The 16,476-nt window shown below is 52.8% G+C and overlaps 4 protein-coding genes across 4 annotated transcripts; 3 read left to right on the top strand and 1 right to left on the bottom strand.

Annotated features, from left to right (window-relative positions):
• Positions 1–141: 141 nt before the first annotated feature.
• On the bottom strand, positions 142–3,466 carry N7443_000133 (uncharacterized protein; the record flags this gene model as incomplete). Its single annotated transcript, XM_056880189.1, has 2 exons — positions 142–3,122; positions 3,181–3,466. The coding sequence occupies 2 exons, from the start codon at positions 3,464–3,466 to the stop codon at positions 142–144; spliced, it is 3,267 nt and encodes a 1,088-aa protein (XP_056745427.1).
• A 1,409-nt stretch (positions 3,467–4,875) lies between these two features.
• On the top strand, positions 4,876–11,733 carry N7443_000132 (bifunctional carbamoylphosphate synthetase/aspartate transcarbamylase; the record flags this gene model as incomplete). The annotated part of the gene is made up of 4 exons (XM_056880188.1): positions 4,876–5,566; positions 5,639–8,872; positions 8,926–11,621; positions 11,677–11,733. The coding sequence occupies 4 exons, from the start codon at positions 4,876–4,878 to the stop codon at positions 11,731–11,733; spliced, it is 6,678 nt and encodes a 2,225-aa protein (XP_056745426.1).
• A 1,941-nt stretch (positions 11,734–13,674) lies between these two features.
• N7443_000131 (uncharacterized protein) lies at positions 13,675–14,178 on the top strand (the record flags this gene model as incomplete). The annotated part of the gene is made up of 2 exons (XM_056880187.1): positions 13,675–13,721; positions 13,812–14,178. The coding sequence occupies 2 exons, from the start codon at positions 13,675–13,677 to the stop codon at positions 14,176–14,178; spliced, it is 414 nt and encodes a 137-aa protein (XP_056745425.1).
• Positions 14,179–14,701: 523 nt separating this feature from the next.
• N7443_000130 (allantoate permease family MFS transporter) lies at positions 14,702–16,408 on the top strand (the record flags this gene model as incomplete). Its single annotated transcript, XM_056880186.1, has 5 exons — positions 14,702–14,900; positions 14,957–15,339; positions 15,389–15,448; positions 15,507–15,761; positions 15,812–16,408. 5 exons carry the CDS (start codon positions 14,702–14,704, stop codon positions 16,406–16,408), a joined length of 1,494 nt encoding a protein of 497 aa, XP_056745424.1.
• Between the last annotated feature and the right edge of the window lie 68 nt (positions 16,409–16,476).

The following is a 16,476-nucleotide window of genomic DNA, read 5'->3' as shown; positions in this document are numbered from 1 at the left end:
TCGCCCTAATTGAGCAATATCCAAATTGGTATCTTCTATGTATGTTCGGCGCAGTTCAAAAGGTGGAAAACTTGAATGACGAAATTAAGGACAATTGCCGCCCGCGATACATATACAAGTTCTAATCAAATGTACAAATAATTACGCTTCGGGGTTCCCGACGCGCGTCTCCTGATTCTCCTCCAAGTTCGGCCTGCGCTTCTTGGTGTCTTTCTTCTCCCCTCGCTTCTTCTTTTCCTTCTCGCGTCCGGCTGTTCGAAGCAGGTCGGACCGGCTGCGACTGCGACTGCGACTAGATCCCCCGCGTGCGAGGTCTTTGACTTCTTTGATCACTTCGCGGAAGCCTTCTTCAATGTTGTTCATGCGAGCCAATACTAATTTGCTCAGCATGTCTTGATTAGGCAGATCCCGGCGGATACCCCCAGTGGCGAGTGCAATCTGGGTATTGAAACTGCCTGGAATGGCACCCGCAAAACCGCCAGCCACTGCTCTGTTATCCCCCAGATCAGATCCGAGATCAAACAGCAAAGACCGCTGACGTCGTGCGGAAGGGCGGTCAGAGAGGTAGTCGAGCTCTGGAACAGACATTGGGTTCAAACCGCCAGACATGTTGCGAGCCATGATCGCCTTCAGTGCATGTTTCCTCATCGTGCCTTGGTCAACGGACGCAGACACGAGAGCGGGATTCTCGTCATCGGAAGAGTCGTCATGCGTTCGTAGAGGGATGCTACGACCCTCTGTCCTTTCTTTCGGCGACTCGAGCGGATTGTAGAGCATGGTGATGCCAGATGCATTTCGAGCGTGCATGGGCCGACGCGTGGGGCTGCCACGGCGCGACACTCGTGCGGTGGATGGTCGAGAGCTGTAAAATTTGGGTGTCGTCTTTTCGGTGCTTATGATATGCTTGTCGTCATCGATGGATCCCTTGTCCGACTGTTTGCCATGCGAGTCCTCGTCGTCACTAGTTAGCTCGTCATCTCCCTCCATATCCGTGTGCTGCGAGAACTGCCGGGTGCGAGTCGGGGAGACCGATTCGCGACGAGGTCGGAACGGAGGGCTGACAATATGACTGACTCGGTCCTCCGGATTTGATGCCACCGAACGAGTAGTCTCAGTGAAGTTCCGACCATGCGTAGTCAATGTCTTCCGGAAGGGGAGCCGAGGTCGACGCGGAGGCATTTCAAGGACGGCTGAGTCTTGTTCATCGGGAGTGTGAGCAGGGCCAGAGCCGATTTCCTGCATCCAGTCTTTGATCACATTATTTGTCTGGCGCTTCAGAATGCTACTGGGTCGCCGCTCATGCATCCCTTCTTCCCCAAACGGCCTTCGGAACACCTCCTCTAGCGCCCGGTCTTTCTGATACGTCGCAACAGATGGCTCTCGCACCAGAGGGTGTGCTTTTGAGCTAAATCCACGGAACCGACTAGGTGGCCGATTTTGCGGGCGGCCTGATGCTTCTTCACGGGACGTGGTTTCAACCAGATCTATCGGCTCAATTACTTGGCGACTGAGAATCGCCCTCTCGTACAGGCAAATAGTGAAAAGAATCGGTAGGTGAGTGATTTTGATGATCGTTCGGTTGAGTTTAATGAACTGACGGAACGGCATTGCAGATCGCAAAGGCGTCACAAGCCAAGCGATAGTATTTGCCGGGGCCACGTAGGAAAACAGGGCATCGGATTTTACCATTGAAATCGTGTTGACAGCAAACAAGAATTGATGCTCCTGGTTGGCATTTTGAACAATTCTCATGAAGGAGTTGGTGAGGACAGTGATTAGTATGGTCACCACCACGAAATGACATATAAAGAGGAAGAGCGTCAAAATTGCCCTTCCCACGAAGTTGTAATCTTCCCACATGGCCCATGCAGTGGGTGTAAAGCCCATAAGCATCTGGAATAAACCGTAGGCCACTGTTCTCGGTGAGTTATCGTTTCCAAAAGACAAGAAGGCGACGAAGAAGCCACTGCATGCAATCACGATAAGTACGAAGACCGCAATCAGATCCGCGGCCATAATGCGGAACGCAATCAGCAGTTGGGAGAAATAGCGATAATGGTCAAGAATCGAAAAGAGACGCGGAAACAGCAGTACTGCATTAGCAGCCAGGATATCGTATGCTAGGTCGGCCAAATCACGGTTACGCGGATATGTCAAAAAAGTCCCATAGATCCGAAGGCAGCAGTAACAGAAGAGCAGCAACAGAATACCCAGGTCAAAAAGGTTCCAAAAGCTCATAAGGTAAAGGCTGAATCCCTGCTCGTTGAATCCGACGATCTCGTCCAGCATGAATCCCGCGCTCCAGAACCAGAACAAGATCTCGAGGGATGTGATCGACCGACTCTTTTGACTTAAAACCGCCAAAAACAGTCCAAGTAAGACTGCGAAAGACAATGTCGAGAGAAATTGGCGATAGCGCGGAACCCGTAATCGCGAGAGTTTGAATAATGATGCGTCGCGAGGATTGTACAAAGTCACGGACCGCCTGTGCTGTGCACTGCGAGGGATAGGCACCTGGTTTCCACTCTGGTCCAACGACGTCCCGTAGTCCAGATCGCCAGCGGTAGCTCTGTTCCCCTGGCGATGGAGGTGATCGGCAGCAGAATGGAAGACGATCGTGCCGGCCCAAATGGCCTCCAATTGCTGCACCACTACCGGATGGGCCAGGAATCGCTTGGCCTGGGCACGAATGGCCACCTCCAGACACGATACACGGGCCGAGCCTGCCAATCGCCTTCCCTGTGGGCTAGGTGACCATGCAGCAGCGGGATCCTGACCCTGGAGAGGATAGAACTCATAGGACAAGGCGTCGATCAATTCCCTGGTTGTGTATTCCCGCAATAACTTGATGGCAAGCAGCTCGCTTACCATCGCTCTGGTCTGATTAGCACCACTGTTGCCAGGGCTGAGTTGGATTTCCTTTTCGAACTGCAGGCAATTGGCCATCAAAGCATAGAGGGTGGCTCGTGAGAAGTGTGCCGCCATAATTTTCTGCTGGATCGGCTTGACGAGGAACTGTGAGACTTGAGGTGAGCGCAGTTGGTCCCAGGTCAAGGTTGTCTCGCATCGAGAGGCGATTAAGGGACGGATAGCATGGGTGATATCGTACACGGGCAGGGCATCTGTAGCAATCTCTCGTTAACCATTTGCTCTCATTGTGGTTAATCTGGTCCCGCGTACCCAAATGCGACGAGGAGAACAGGGGCAAGAGAGGGGTTGACTCGACCGGCCCATCGTCTTCCTCGTCCTCTTCCCCAACCCAGTCCTCGTCCATTTCCTCGTCGATCTCCTCGAGTTCTGGCGCGTCGTCTTCACTGCTGTGGTTGGCATCGCGAGCGCGCGGCGGAACGCGTCGCGCGGCCGCTCGAAACCACGGAGAGGTTTCACTGGGTGTAAACGGGGAGGAGAAAGGCGTCTGGTCAATGCGATCCCGCCGTCCTTTTGGACGAAGCAAAGAGGCTAGCATAGTGTGAAGCGAGGAGTTCACGTGGGTCTGTGCATGACCGAAGTATGTTGAGGGGAGGTATATTTTACAACATTCGAATGATAGAGGGGCAGCTGGGCCTCGATATGACTTTGGAACCAGGGCAAGAGCACGGCAAGCGGTGAAGGGGGTAAGAAGGTAATCCGGGGTCTCCAGAAGAAAATGATCGAGCGCGATTAAACACACGAGTCGGAGCTATCGCAGATCTAGAGCAGCTCCACACGTCATTGTGCGCGGTCTTCACAGGTGCAGCTGACCCCCCATTCTTCCTATTCAGGTTTAACACCAACGAGACTTGCAGATAACTTGCAAATGACTGGGTTTGACTTTTTTTCTTTTCTTTTTCTGGCTTTCTTCCTAGAGTCCTAGTGGTGGGCAGTCCAAGTGGTTCACACCGACATATGTATATGTACGATAAGGAAACCTTCGAAGTTGAATATATATATATACTGTATATTACATAGAAGATAGATATCCTAGGTTGAAGGTAGCAGAGGTGTTCACTACCACAATGTTGTCAGGTCAAAGAGCTACGGACATACTAGGTAAACTCGATCGTGGAACCCCCCAAGGCGGATTGCAGACGGGCTGTAAACATCGAAATACCATTTAGGTCAAGTGTCTGTCATAGCATCTCGGTTCGCACTAGACTCGAATAATAGGGCGGACCAGCCAAACGGCCCGAAATGTGGTCCTCTTCCGTCATTATGCTGCGCGATCGGCCCTCAGCCATCCATACTCAGGCTCTGGAACCTATGCATGAACTCTTCCCAATACTTCATCTGAACTTCATGCCGACCTGAGAAGTATCTAGCTTCAATAGCAGTGTCCGATAGAATACATCTACTGCAAGCATCGCCGCATCTCCGCCTATCGGGCTTATCAGCACTCACCGCCTGCATGCACTGCAGGGCGAGCTTTGCGAGGGGAATCTTTTGCATGGAGGCCAGGAAGATCACAATCAAACCCGGACGCTCTCCAAGATCGCCTCCCAAATACTACAATCTAAAGCATAGACCATTATCGTACGTCGTATACACAGTACTACTCGACTAGGTATTACTATGGGCTTCCACACTGCCGAATCAGTGCGAAAACTCTGAGGCGGTGAGCCCCACTCAACACCGGAACCGGTGGGCCCTCAGTGGCACGAAAATTTTATTCTGCCACAAACTTCTTCTTCTTTCTTCATACCCCCAGCTCTTGCAGCTGTTCTCTCTCATCTCTTCTAATTACTCCTCCCCCCACTTCGTCAATAAAATTCCCAAAAAGGACACCCAAAAAAATCACTCGAGAAAGTCCTTCTGGTTGATGTTGCAGTAGAGGCACCTGCACTCGCTCAGAACGTCCTCGAGAGGACTCGTCCCCTCTTTCTCGCTTCTCCAATTCCGATGTCCCAGTCAATTCCTAACGAGGAATTGACTTCCCCGACTAGTCCCAAGTTGGGCGGCGCAGTAGCTTACCAGAACACCAACCTGCTGCCCAAGATGGCCTCTGGTGCCTTGATTGCCCCGGCCTCCATCCCCGTCCGGGGTGGCAGTGACCGCCTCGTGGCCCTCGAGCTGGAGGATGGCACAGTCTACCAGGGTTACAACTTCGGTGCGGAGAAGAGCGTGTCCGGTGAATTGGTCTTCCAGACTGGTATGGTCGGTTATCCCGAGTCCATTACCGACCCCTCATACCGCGGACAGATTCTGGTCATTACCTTCCCGCTTGTCGGTAACTATGGTGTGCCGGACCGCGAGCAGATGGACGAGCTGCTCAAGACTTTGCCCAAGTACTTCGAGTCGACTCAGATCCACGTCGCTGCCTTGGTGGTGGCCACTTACGCCGGCGAGGACTTCTCCCACTTCCTGGCCAAGTCCTCTTTGGGCCAATGGCTCAAGGAGCAGGGTGTTCCCGCCATGCACGGTGTCGACACCCGTGCGCTGACCAAGCGCATTCGCCAGAAGGGTAGCATGCTTGGTCGTATGCTGCTCCAGAACACTGGCGCCACCGCCGCTGTGGACGAGGCAAACTGGAAGTCGCAATTTGAACAGATCGACTGGGTGGACCCCAACACCAAGAACCTTGTCGCTGAGGGTGAGTTATTCTGATCTACCGGTAAATAAATCCAGAGAACTGTGTTTCTGACAACAATTGTTTCGACTGCAGTCTCCGTCCGTGAGCCCCAGCTCTTCACACCCCCCGAGAATGTTGCCCTCAAGCACCCCTCGGGACGCCCCGTCCGCGTTCTGTGCTTGGACGTTGGTATGAAACACAACCAGCTCCGCTGCCTTCTTGCCCGTGGTGTTGAGGTCTTGGTCGTCCCTTGGGACTACGACTTCCCTACCCTCGCTGGAAAGGACTACGACGGTCTGTTCGTCTCGAACGGTCCCGGTGACCCTGCCAGTCTGACCACCACCATCAACAACCTGTCCAAGACCTTGAAGGATGCTCGCACACCCGTCTTTGGTATCTGTCTCGGTCACCAGCTGATCGCTCGCTCGGTTGGCGCTACCACCAGCAAGATGAAGTTCGGTAACCGCGGTCACAACATTCCCTGCACTAGCTTGCTCTCCGGCAAGTGCCACATCACCTCTCAGAATCACGGTTACGCCGTGGACGCTTCCAGCCTCCAGGACGGCTGGGAGGAGCTGTTCGTCAACGCCAACGACGGTAGCAACGAGGGTATCCGTCACACCAGCCGCCCCTTCTTCAGTGTCCAGTTCCACCCCGAGAGTACCCCTGGTCCCCGGGATACTGAGTACCTGTTTGACGTCTTCATCAACACTATTCAGCAGACCCTTGCCTCTACCGAGGCTCTCACCAAGCCCGTCGAGTTCCCCGGTGGTGTCAAGGCTGATAACGTCAAGGCTGCTCCCCGTGTGCATGTCAAGAAGGTCCTTGTTCTGGGCAGTGGTGGTCTGAGCATTGGACAAGCTGGAGAGTTCGATTACTCTGGTAGTCAGGCTATCAAGGCGTTGAAGGAGGAGGGTATCTACACAATCTTGATCAACCCCAACATTGCCACCATTCAGACTTCCAAGGGTTTGGCCGACAAGGTCTACTTCCTGCCTGTTAACGCCGAGTTTGTTCGCAAGGTCATCAAGCACGAGCGCCCCGATGCCATCTACGTCACCTTCGGTGGACAGACTGCCCTTTCAGTCGGTATCCAACTGAAAGATGAGTTCGAGAGCCTCGGTGTTCAGGTTCTGGGTACCCCCATTGACACCATCATCACCACTGAGGACCGTGAGCTGTTCGCTCGCAGCATGGATTCCATTCAAGAGAAGTGTGCCAAGTCCGCTTCTGCCTCGACCATTGAGGAGTCGCTGCGTGTCGTAGAGAACATCGGCTTCCCCGTCATTGTGCGTGCCGCTTACGCTCTGGGTGGCCTCGGCAGTGGTTTCGCCGACAACATGGAGCAGCTGAAGGAGCTTTGCACCAAGGCTCTGGCTGTCAGCCCTCAGGTGCTGATCGAGCGCAGTATGAAGGGCTGGAAGGAAGTCGAGTACGAAGTCGTCCGGGATGCCCAGGACAACTGTATCACCGTCTGCAACATGGAGAACTTCGATCCCCTCGGCATTCACACTGGTGACTCCATTGTCGTCGCCCCCTCCCAGACCCTCTCGGATGAAGACTACAACATGCTGCGGACCACCGCTGTCAATGTCATTCGTCACCTTGGTGTTGTCGGTGAATGTAACATCCAGTACGCCCTTAACCCTTTCTCCAAGGAGTACTGCATCATTGAGGTCAACGCCCGTCTGTCCCGTTCCTCGGCCCTTGCCTCCAAGGCTACTGGCTACCCGCTTGCCTTCATTGCTGCTAAGCTGGGTCTGGGTATTCCTCTCAACGAGATCAAGAACTCTGTCACCAGGTCCACCTGTGCTTGCTTCGAGCCTTCGCTCGACTACTGTGTGGTCAAGATTCCCCGTTGGGATCTCAAGAAGTTCACTCGCGTTTCTACCCAGCTTGGTTCCTCCATGAAGAGTGTTGGTGAGGTCATGAGCATTGGCCGTACCTTCGAAGAAGCCATCCAAAAGGCTATTCGTTCCGTTGACTTCCACAACCTGGGCTTCAACGAGACCAGTGCCCTCATGTCCATTAAGGCCGAGCTCCAGACTCCTTCCGACCAGCGTCTGTTCGCCATCGCTAATGCCATGCACACCGGCTACAGCGTTGACGACATTTGGAAGCTGACCAACATCGACAAGTGGTTCCTGACCCGCCTCAAGGGCTTGAGCGACTTTAGCAAGTCCATGGTTGCCTTCAACGCTACCACGGTTCCTATCAACATGATTCGCCAGGCCAAGCAGCTCGGTTTCTCCGATCGTCAGCTTGCCAAGTTCTTGAGCTCTAACGAGCTGGCTATTCGCCGCATGCGTGTTGAAGCTGGCATCATGCCCATCGTCAAGCAGATCGACACTGTTGCTGCTGAGTTCCCGGCTGTGACCAACTACCTTTACCTGACTTACAACGCCATTGAGCACGACCTGACCTTCGACGACCACGGTATCATGGTTCTTGGCTCTGGTGTGTACCGTATTGGTTCCTCTGTCGAGTTCGATTGGTGCTCTGTCCGCACTATCCGCACTCTCCGCGAGCAGGGTCACAAGACCATCATGGTCAACTACAACCCTGAGACCGTCAGTACCGATTACGACGAGGCTGACCGTCTTTACTTCGAGAACATCAACCTGGAGACTGTCCTTGACATCTACCAGCTTGAGTCTTCGAGCGGTGTCATCATCTCTATGGGTGGTCAGACCCCGAACAACATCGCTCTGCCTCTGCACCGCCTCAACGTCAACATTCTGGGTACCTCTCCTGAGATGATTGACGGCGCTGAGAACCGTTATAAGTTCTCGCGCATGCTGGATCGTATTGAGGTTGACCAGCCTGCCTGGAAGGAGCTCACCAGCATTGATGAGGCCCGCGAGTTCTGCGACAAGGTCAGCTACCCCGTGCTGGTCCGTCCCTCCTACGTCCTTTCTGGTGCTGCCATGAACACTGTTTACTCCGAGCACGATTTGGCCAGCTACCTGAACCAGGCTGCCGATGTTTCTCGCGAGCACCCGGTCGTCATCACCAAGTACATTGAGAACGCCAAGGAAATCGAGATGGATGCTGTGGCCCGCAACGGTGTCATGGTTGGCCACTTCATCTCTGAGCACGTTGAGAACGCTGGTGTTCACTCTGGTGATGCTACCCTCATCCTGCCTCCCCAGGACCTGAGTGAGGAGACTATGCGCCGCATTGTTGAGGCGACCCGCAAGATCGGTAACGCTCTGAACGTCACTGGTCCCTACAACATCCAGTTCATTGCCAAGGACAATGACATCAAGGTCATTGAGTGCAACGTTCGTGCTTCTCGTTCGTTCCCCTTTGTGTCCAAGGTTATGGGTGTCGACCTGATCGAGATGGCTACCAAGGCTATGATTGGCATTCCGTTCCAGGAGTACCCCCTATCAACGTTCCCAAGGACTACGTTGGTGTCAAGGTGCCGCAGTTCTCTTTCTCGCGTCTTTCCGGTGCCGATCCCGTGCTGGGTGTTGAGATGGCCTCCACTGGTGAGGTCGCTTCTTTCGGTCGTGACAAGTACGAGGCTTACCTCAAGGCTCTGCTGTCCACCGGCTTCCGTCTCCCCAAGCGCAACATCCTGTTCTCTATTGGTTCCTACAAGGAGAAGTTGGAGATGCTGCCTTCCATCCAGAAGCTGTCCAACCTCGGATACAACCTGTTTGCCACTTCTGGTACTGCCGATTTCCTGAAGGAGAACGGTGTGACCGTCAAGTACCTGGAGCACCTGCCTGGTGAGGAGGACGACATCAAGTCGGAGTACTCTCTGACCCAGCACTTGTCGAACAACCTCATCGATCTTTACATCAACTTGCCGTCTGCCAACCGCTTCCGCCGCCCTGCCAACTACATGTCCAAGGGTTACCGTACCCGTCGTATGGCTGTGGACTACCAGACTCCTCTGGTTACCAACGTCAAGAATGCGAAGATTCTGATTGAGGCTATCGCCCGTCACTTCCCTTTGAACATCCAGACCTCTGACTTCCAGACCAGCCACCGCACCGTTGTCCTCCCCGGTCTGATCAACATCGCCGCCTTCGTCCCGGGTCTTGTTACTCCCGGCTCCAAGGACTTCGAGTTGGTCACCAAGGCCTCGATCGCTGCTGGTTTCAGCATGGTCCGTGTCATGCCCGTTGGCGTTGACAGCTCCGTTACCGAGACCAGTGACCTGAAGATCGTTCAATTGAACGCTCAGGACAAGTCCTACTGCGACTTCAACGTCTCTGTTGCTGCCACTGCTTCCAACTCCGACCAGATCACTCAGGTCGCCGGTGAGGTTGGCTCTCTATTCATCCCCTTCAACCACCTTTCGGGCAACATCAACAAGGTGGCTACTGTGACCAACCACTTCGGAGCCTGGCCCTCGAGCAAGCCTCTGATCACCGATGCTAAGGGCACTGACCTGGCCTCGATTCTGCTGCTGGCCTCTTTGCACAGCCGCAACATTCACGTCATGAGTGTGACCTCCAAGGAGGATATCAAGCTCATTGCGCTGAGCAAGGAGAAGGGACTGAAGGTGACTTGCGACGTCTCCATCTTCTGCCTGTTCCTCTCTCACGAGGAGTTCCCCGCTTGCAGCTCTCTTCCTTCGGCTGAGGACCAGAAGGCTCTGTGGGACCACATGAGCACTATCGATGTCTTCTCCATTGGCAGCATTCCCTTCCAGGTTGCTGACAAGGAAGCCTCTCCCGTGGCTGGTATTGCCGAGTCTCTTCCTCTACTGTTCACCGCTGTCGCTGAGGGCCGCCTGACCGTCGAGGACATCACCGCTCGTCTCTACGAGAACCCGAAGCAGATCTTCGAGCTGCACGACCAGGTTGACACCTCGCTTGAGATCGAGGTTGACCGTCCTTACGTGTTCCAGAGCTCCGAGGGCTGGTCTCCCTTCAACGGCAAGACCATGCATGGTTCCGTCCAGCGTGTCGTCTTCCAGGGCAAGACCTCTTGCCTTGACGGTGCCATCACCAAGGATGCTGTCAAGGGAATCGACATGTCTTCCCACCGGATCATCCCCACCTCACCTGTGCAGAAGCCCATGACCCCCATGGTTCGCCCTGAGAGCTCTCTTGACCGCCATATCTCCGTGACCGGCACCCCCGGCCGCCGCACCCGCGGTTTGGATGCCAATGTCCCATCTGCTGGCGAGCTTGGACCTCCCCTGTACCCCTCTCAGGCAACGTCCTCCCTGTACGACATGCTCGCTCGGTCTCCCTTCCGTGGCAAGCACGTGCTGTCCGTGAGCCAGTTCTCTCGCGCTGATCTGCACCTGCTGTTCACCGTCGCGCAGGAGATGCGTCTTGGTGTCCAGCGCCAGGGTGTCCTCGATATTCTCAAGGGACGTGTTCTGACCACTCTCTTCTACGAGCCTTCGACCCGCACTTCGGCCTCGTTCGATGCTGCTATGCAGCGTCTTGGTGGACGGACTATCGCCATCTCCACTGAGCACTCTTCTACCCAGAAGGGCGAGACTCTTCAGGACACCATCCGCACCCTCGGCTGCTACGGTGATGCCGTTGTTCTGCGTCACCCCAGCCCTACCAGCACTGATGTTGCGGCCAAGTTCTCTCCTGTGCCCGTCATCAACGGCGGTAACGGCTCCATTGAGCACCCCACCCAGGCCTTCCTGGATCTCTTCACTATCCGTGAAGAGCTGGGTACCGTCAACGGCCTGACCATCACCTTCACTGGTGATCTCAAGTACGGCCGTACCGTGCACTCCCTGCTGAAGCTCCTCCGCTTCTACGAGGTTAGCGTGCAGCTCGTTTCCCCCAAGGAGCTAGCTCTTCCCGAGGAGATCCGCAAGCAGCTTGTGTCCTCTGGCAAGCTCATCTGCGAGTCTGAGGAGCTGACCCCCGAGATCGTCGCCCGCTCCGACATCTTGTACTCTACCCGTGTGCAGAAGGAGCGCTTCGCCGACCTCGCCCAGTACGAGCGTCTGAAGAACAGCTTCGTCATTGACAACGCTTTGCTCAAGCACGCCAAGAGCCACATGGTTGTCATGCACCCGCTGCCCCGCAACGCTGAGATCTCCGAGGAGGTCGACTTCGACCAGCGGGCTGCCTACTTCCGCCAGGTACGCTATTTCCCCTTTCCCTACACCCAGGAAGTTGCTAATATGATACTCACAGATGAGATATGGCCTGTACTGCCGCATGGCACTGCTGGCCCTGGTCTTGGCACCTTAGACGTCTTTTCATTTCATAATGTCCCTTGGACTGGGACCACGAAAAGCGCGCCGTCGATTTCCATCACGCATGTCATGTCTTCCTTTTTCTGTTCTGTTTTCAAAAGTTGTGTGTGTTCTGTCTGGATATCTCTCGTAGGTGCAGCTGCCTCGATAGAACGTGAGCTGTATAGATTAGACGAATTTCCGTTTCATGAATTTGATGAACCCCGTGTTATGTATGTTGTATATTATGAGATTATGTGTGTGTTGTGTGTTGTGTGTCGTGTGTTACGTTTTGTGTGTTTTATGTGTTTTTGGCGTGGCGAGCGTTGCGTTCGGTCTGTTTTTGGGTTGGATTGGGTTTCTGGCGTTTCTGGGGGCTTTAGGGATCATCTTCTCATTGCATTGGCTTTTTTGGCAGCCAAATTATCTATATACCAATTTCATTATTCATTTTCACATTATTAAAGCTGTACTTTCACTTCGTAGTGGCCTGCATATCGCTCGGCGGATGGTTCCGAGTGGGTCTCGAACAACGGTGGGGGGACATTCCAAGAGAACAGCCCCGGGAACAATCAGTTGATCAACATTGAATCCCGAACCCTGCTCCAACTCGAGACCATCATCATGTAAAGAAGAGTCATCCTTGGAAGCGACCGACGACCGAATTCCAAGAACGCACATGGCAACCATTGGAATCGATTTGACTCCAGCGGAAGAATGGCCGCAACATGGAATCATTCAGCCGAGCGTCCATTGAAAGCCTCGTACTATATGTTCGCCTACTTTCCAAGAACACATCCATGTGATGCTTAGAAGTTGGCATGACAACTGTGTCTGACATTTTGGTTGGATATACTAAACCGCCGTCTGTCATGGAAACATGACCTCCTTCACTGAGCACGGGGGTCCGGCCATGAACCAGCATGAACCATGACGGATTAACTAGATGGCATATTGGGCTTGAATCTTTTTGCTTGGTTGATGTTATCTGGACAATCTCATCAAGAAGCGGTTGAAAAGCTTGCTGAATATCATGATGTAGCGACTTTCCAACAATCTCGTCCGATTTGCAGACACCAGAATCGGCATTGAGAGTAAGGACATAGTGGCGTTCTTTGAAATCTGGACTGGCACTTGCAGATAATTTCAAACAAGGTGTAGTTGCTGACTAGTTTCGAGTCGAGAAATTATTATTCTGTCTTTGGTAAACCCGATTAGAGTACACAACGCAGTCATAATTTCAAGATCCTTAGTATGGTCGAAAAAAAATGAGAATACCTCTTACCTCTTCCAAATTTACGCCCCGCTTGTTTCGGCCCCATAGCCGTGCCCAGACACTAGCGGCCTTGGGGCTGAACGGTCAACTTCTCTGGTCGGACGCGAGGCTCTTTCTTCCCTCTACTGACCACGATAACTTTCGGTCCAAATGCCACCAGCTAGGAACAAAGGAAGTGATAAACTCAAAATTTTCTTTCCGAGCCACCGCCATACGGCTAGCCCCCATGTGATAGCATTGTCGGCAACATAGTACGATCAAGAAGCATTCTCGCCACGGACGCTGTCGTCACACTGTCCTTATACAATCGCTCGAAAGAAAAGATCAATACAAAAGGAGAAGGTTCCCTCGACTCTCGGCAGCTGGTCAAAATAGGACCCAGGGCTATCTTCAAAGGTGCTTTACATTCAGCAGAGGGCAGCAAAGACACACTTAGGTGGCCTTTTGCAGTCGGCATCCCCCTTGAGGCCTCGACATGCAGGACAGGTCGCGATTGCGGAGTCAGCTTGATTCCTTTGGATCAGGAGCATTAGGGTTTTTTGTGTCGCCGACGGCCTCTTCAGCTAGGCCGCGTGGCCTTACGGACCAAATGATATGAGCACCTATACCGATGCTTCTTACATTGACTCTTTAGACGGCAAGCTATACATGATGCCTGTTTCTCCCTGGTTTTTCACCAATATGCCCGGGTATGATAAGGATTGGCTGTGGCGTGGGGACGATCTCTTGTACGATCGCTGGGAACAGGCAATGTTCCTAGCACCCGAATTCATTGGAATTATCTCGTGGAATGACTTTGGCTAATTGCATTACATCAGATCAAACCAAGCTGCAAGTTCGGAACTGGCAGATTCCGCCTATACGGCTTTTAGCACTGGCAGGGCCCCTTACAATTATGTCCTTGGCATGCCCCATGATGGTTGGCGCGCATTTCTGCCATGGCTGATTGAAACCTACAAAAGCAATTCTTCTACCATTGAACAGGAGGGAGTGCAGGGGTGGTATCAACTCAATGCTGCTGGTAATTGCGTCCACAACGGGGGTACCACTGGCAACACGGCCAACCAACTGGAGCTGGAATGCTATCCGTATCAAAATCCGCATGACAGTATCTTTTTCTCTAGTCTGCTAGGATCTTCAGCAGACATCTCGGTGACTATCGGTGGCAGCATGACAGGTACATAGCGGTCTTCTTGAACGGATCTATACTCGGGCCGTGCATGTCTCCACTTTACGTAGTGGGGCGTATTGATACATTTGAGGTCCAAGGCAAGGTACGCGAGAATGTTTGTATCTTCCCGGGAGGCTATATATTTGTCGCGGATAAAAGCTAGCGTTAGAATTAATATTACCTAGTAGGAATACGCGCGTACCGATAATGCACTTTCCGAGGGGCACGTTGTGGTCCCTGGTTCAAAGTTTGTATCCCCCCACGTGCGATGACACCATCAATGCCCCGACATTGCTAATCTTTGCGTCTTCGTCAACCAATGCTGACTGCGATCATCTCCAATGCATGATCTCATTCGCTATTTCACAAACCTCTCGGCCGATTTGACATGATGTAACTTCTGAGGGTCTGATATCGCGTGCAATGGGCCGAAATGATGTGCTCTGGCTTTAAGGTTAGACGTGTCCAACACGGCCATGTTGTGACCGTCTTTCATCCCTGAAGAATATCTTCAAGCTTGGTCCCTTCTCCATCGTCATGTCTACCTTTGACGAAAAGAAGGAAGCTCAGGCCGATGCAGACCTCGGATTCCAAAATTCTGGGAGTTCGCCTTCGTCCAACAGCATAGCAGAAACCGTCGGTATCAACGAGAAATCTTTACTTCGCAAACTCGACTATAAGCTGCTGCCGCCCTTGACAATCTTATACCTACTGTCGTTTCTGGACCGAAGCAATGGTTTGCCTCCTTTGAACTCGACTACAGCCAGTGTTCGAACTGACGTGGTGGAATAGTTGGAAATGCCAAACTTGAAGGCATGGCCACCGACGTGGGCATGACAGGAGACCAATATTTGACCGGCTTAACCCTATACTTTATCGGCTATGTTCTCTTCGAGGTTCCCGCGAATACGGTTTTAAAGTTGGGCACGCCGAAAATCTGGCTTCCCACTCTCAGCTTGATCTGGGGCGTGGTCGCAACCTTGATGGGTATCATTCAGAATTATCCCGGATTTTTGGCTTCGCGATTCTTCTTGGGTGTTGCGGAGAGTGGTCTTTTCCCCGGTGTGGTATACTATCTGTCCATGTGGTATAAGCGAAATGAGCAGCATTATCGTGTCGCGCTGTTCTTTAGTGCGGCCAGTCTCGCTGGTGCATTTGGAGGCGTGCTTGCTTGGGTTGGTTTCTGTTTCTGTCCATACTGGATGAATGCTAATTTCGAGGTAGGGTATCGCGCACATGAAGGGAATCGCAGGACTAAATGGTTGGCGCTGGATCTTTATTCTGGTAGGTCTCGGACGTTTGGACTTAATGAAAGGCATGCTAATACCACTGGGTCGATCAGGAAGGAATTTTGACTGTCATTGTGTCTATCCTTGCCTACTTCTGGGTGTACGACTATCCAGCAACTGCCAAATTCCTTTCCAAAGAAGAACGGGATTTCATCCATTTCCGTCTGAAGAATGACAATGATTCTACGCGGGATGAGAAATTCTCGTGGTCTGCTGTGTTTGACGCATTCAAAGACCCCAAGGTGTGGCTGTATGGATTGGGGTTTCATACTATGTCATTGCCGCTCTATACACTCTCGCTTTTCTTGGTCAGTTCATGGCTATACATTATGACATGTCAAAGCTAACGACCGTTTAGCCAACCATTATCAAAGATCTCGGTTATTCCGCCGCTGAAGCACAACTTCTCACTGTCCCCCCATATGCCGTAGCATTCATCCTGACAATCACTGTTGCTGTGCTCTCGGAGAAGACAAATCGTCGAGCACCTTTCATCATGGGCTCTTCTGCCCTCGGTTGCATTGGATATATCATGCTGCTTTCACAGGACCGGGCCGGCGTGTCCTATGCCGGTACTATCTTCGCTGCGGCGGGAATCTACCCTGCCGTTGCTATTGTGCTGTCCTGGCCGGCGAACAATGTATCAGGCCAGACCAAGCGCTGCATCGCCAATGCCATGCAAATTTCTATCGGCAATCTGGGTGCCGTTATCGGGACACAGCTTTATCGCACTGAGAGCAGCCCACGATACTTTCTTGGACATGGATTCGCCCTGGGGTATCTTGTGGCCAACATAATAGTTGTAGCAATTCTGTGGCGTGTCCTTAGTCGAGAGAATGCCGAGAAAGAGCATCTTCGGGAAGCACAGGGACTGAGGCCTTTGATGGGTGATGTTGGGGACGCAGAGGGAGAGTTTTTGGGTGACAAGGACCCTCGCTGGGTCTTTCAATTATAAGATCCTAGGACTGTGCTCATTAAATAACAACATTGAAATTCATCCGGGATTTGTCTCTCTGTATCGTC

Source organism: Penicillium atrosanguineum (assembly GCF_028827265.1).
Source record: "Penicillium atrosanguineum strain IBT 20685 chromosome Unknown utg000001l_segment0_segment0, whole genome shotgun sequence".
Classification (NCBI taxonomy): domain Eukaryota; kingdom Fungi; phylum Ascomycota; class Eurotiomycetes; order Eurotiales; family Aspergillaceae; genus Penicillium; species Penicillium atrosanguineum.
This window is presented reverse-complemented; position numbering and strand designations above follow the sequence as displayed.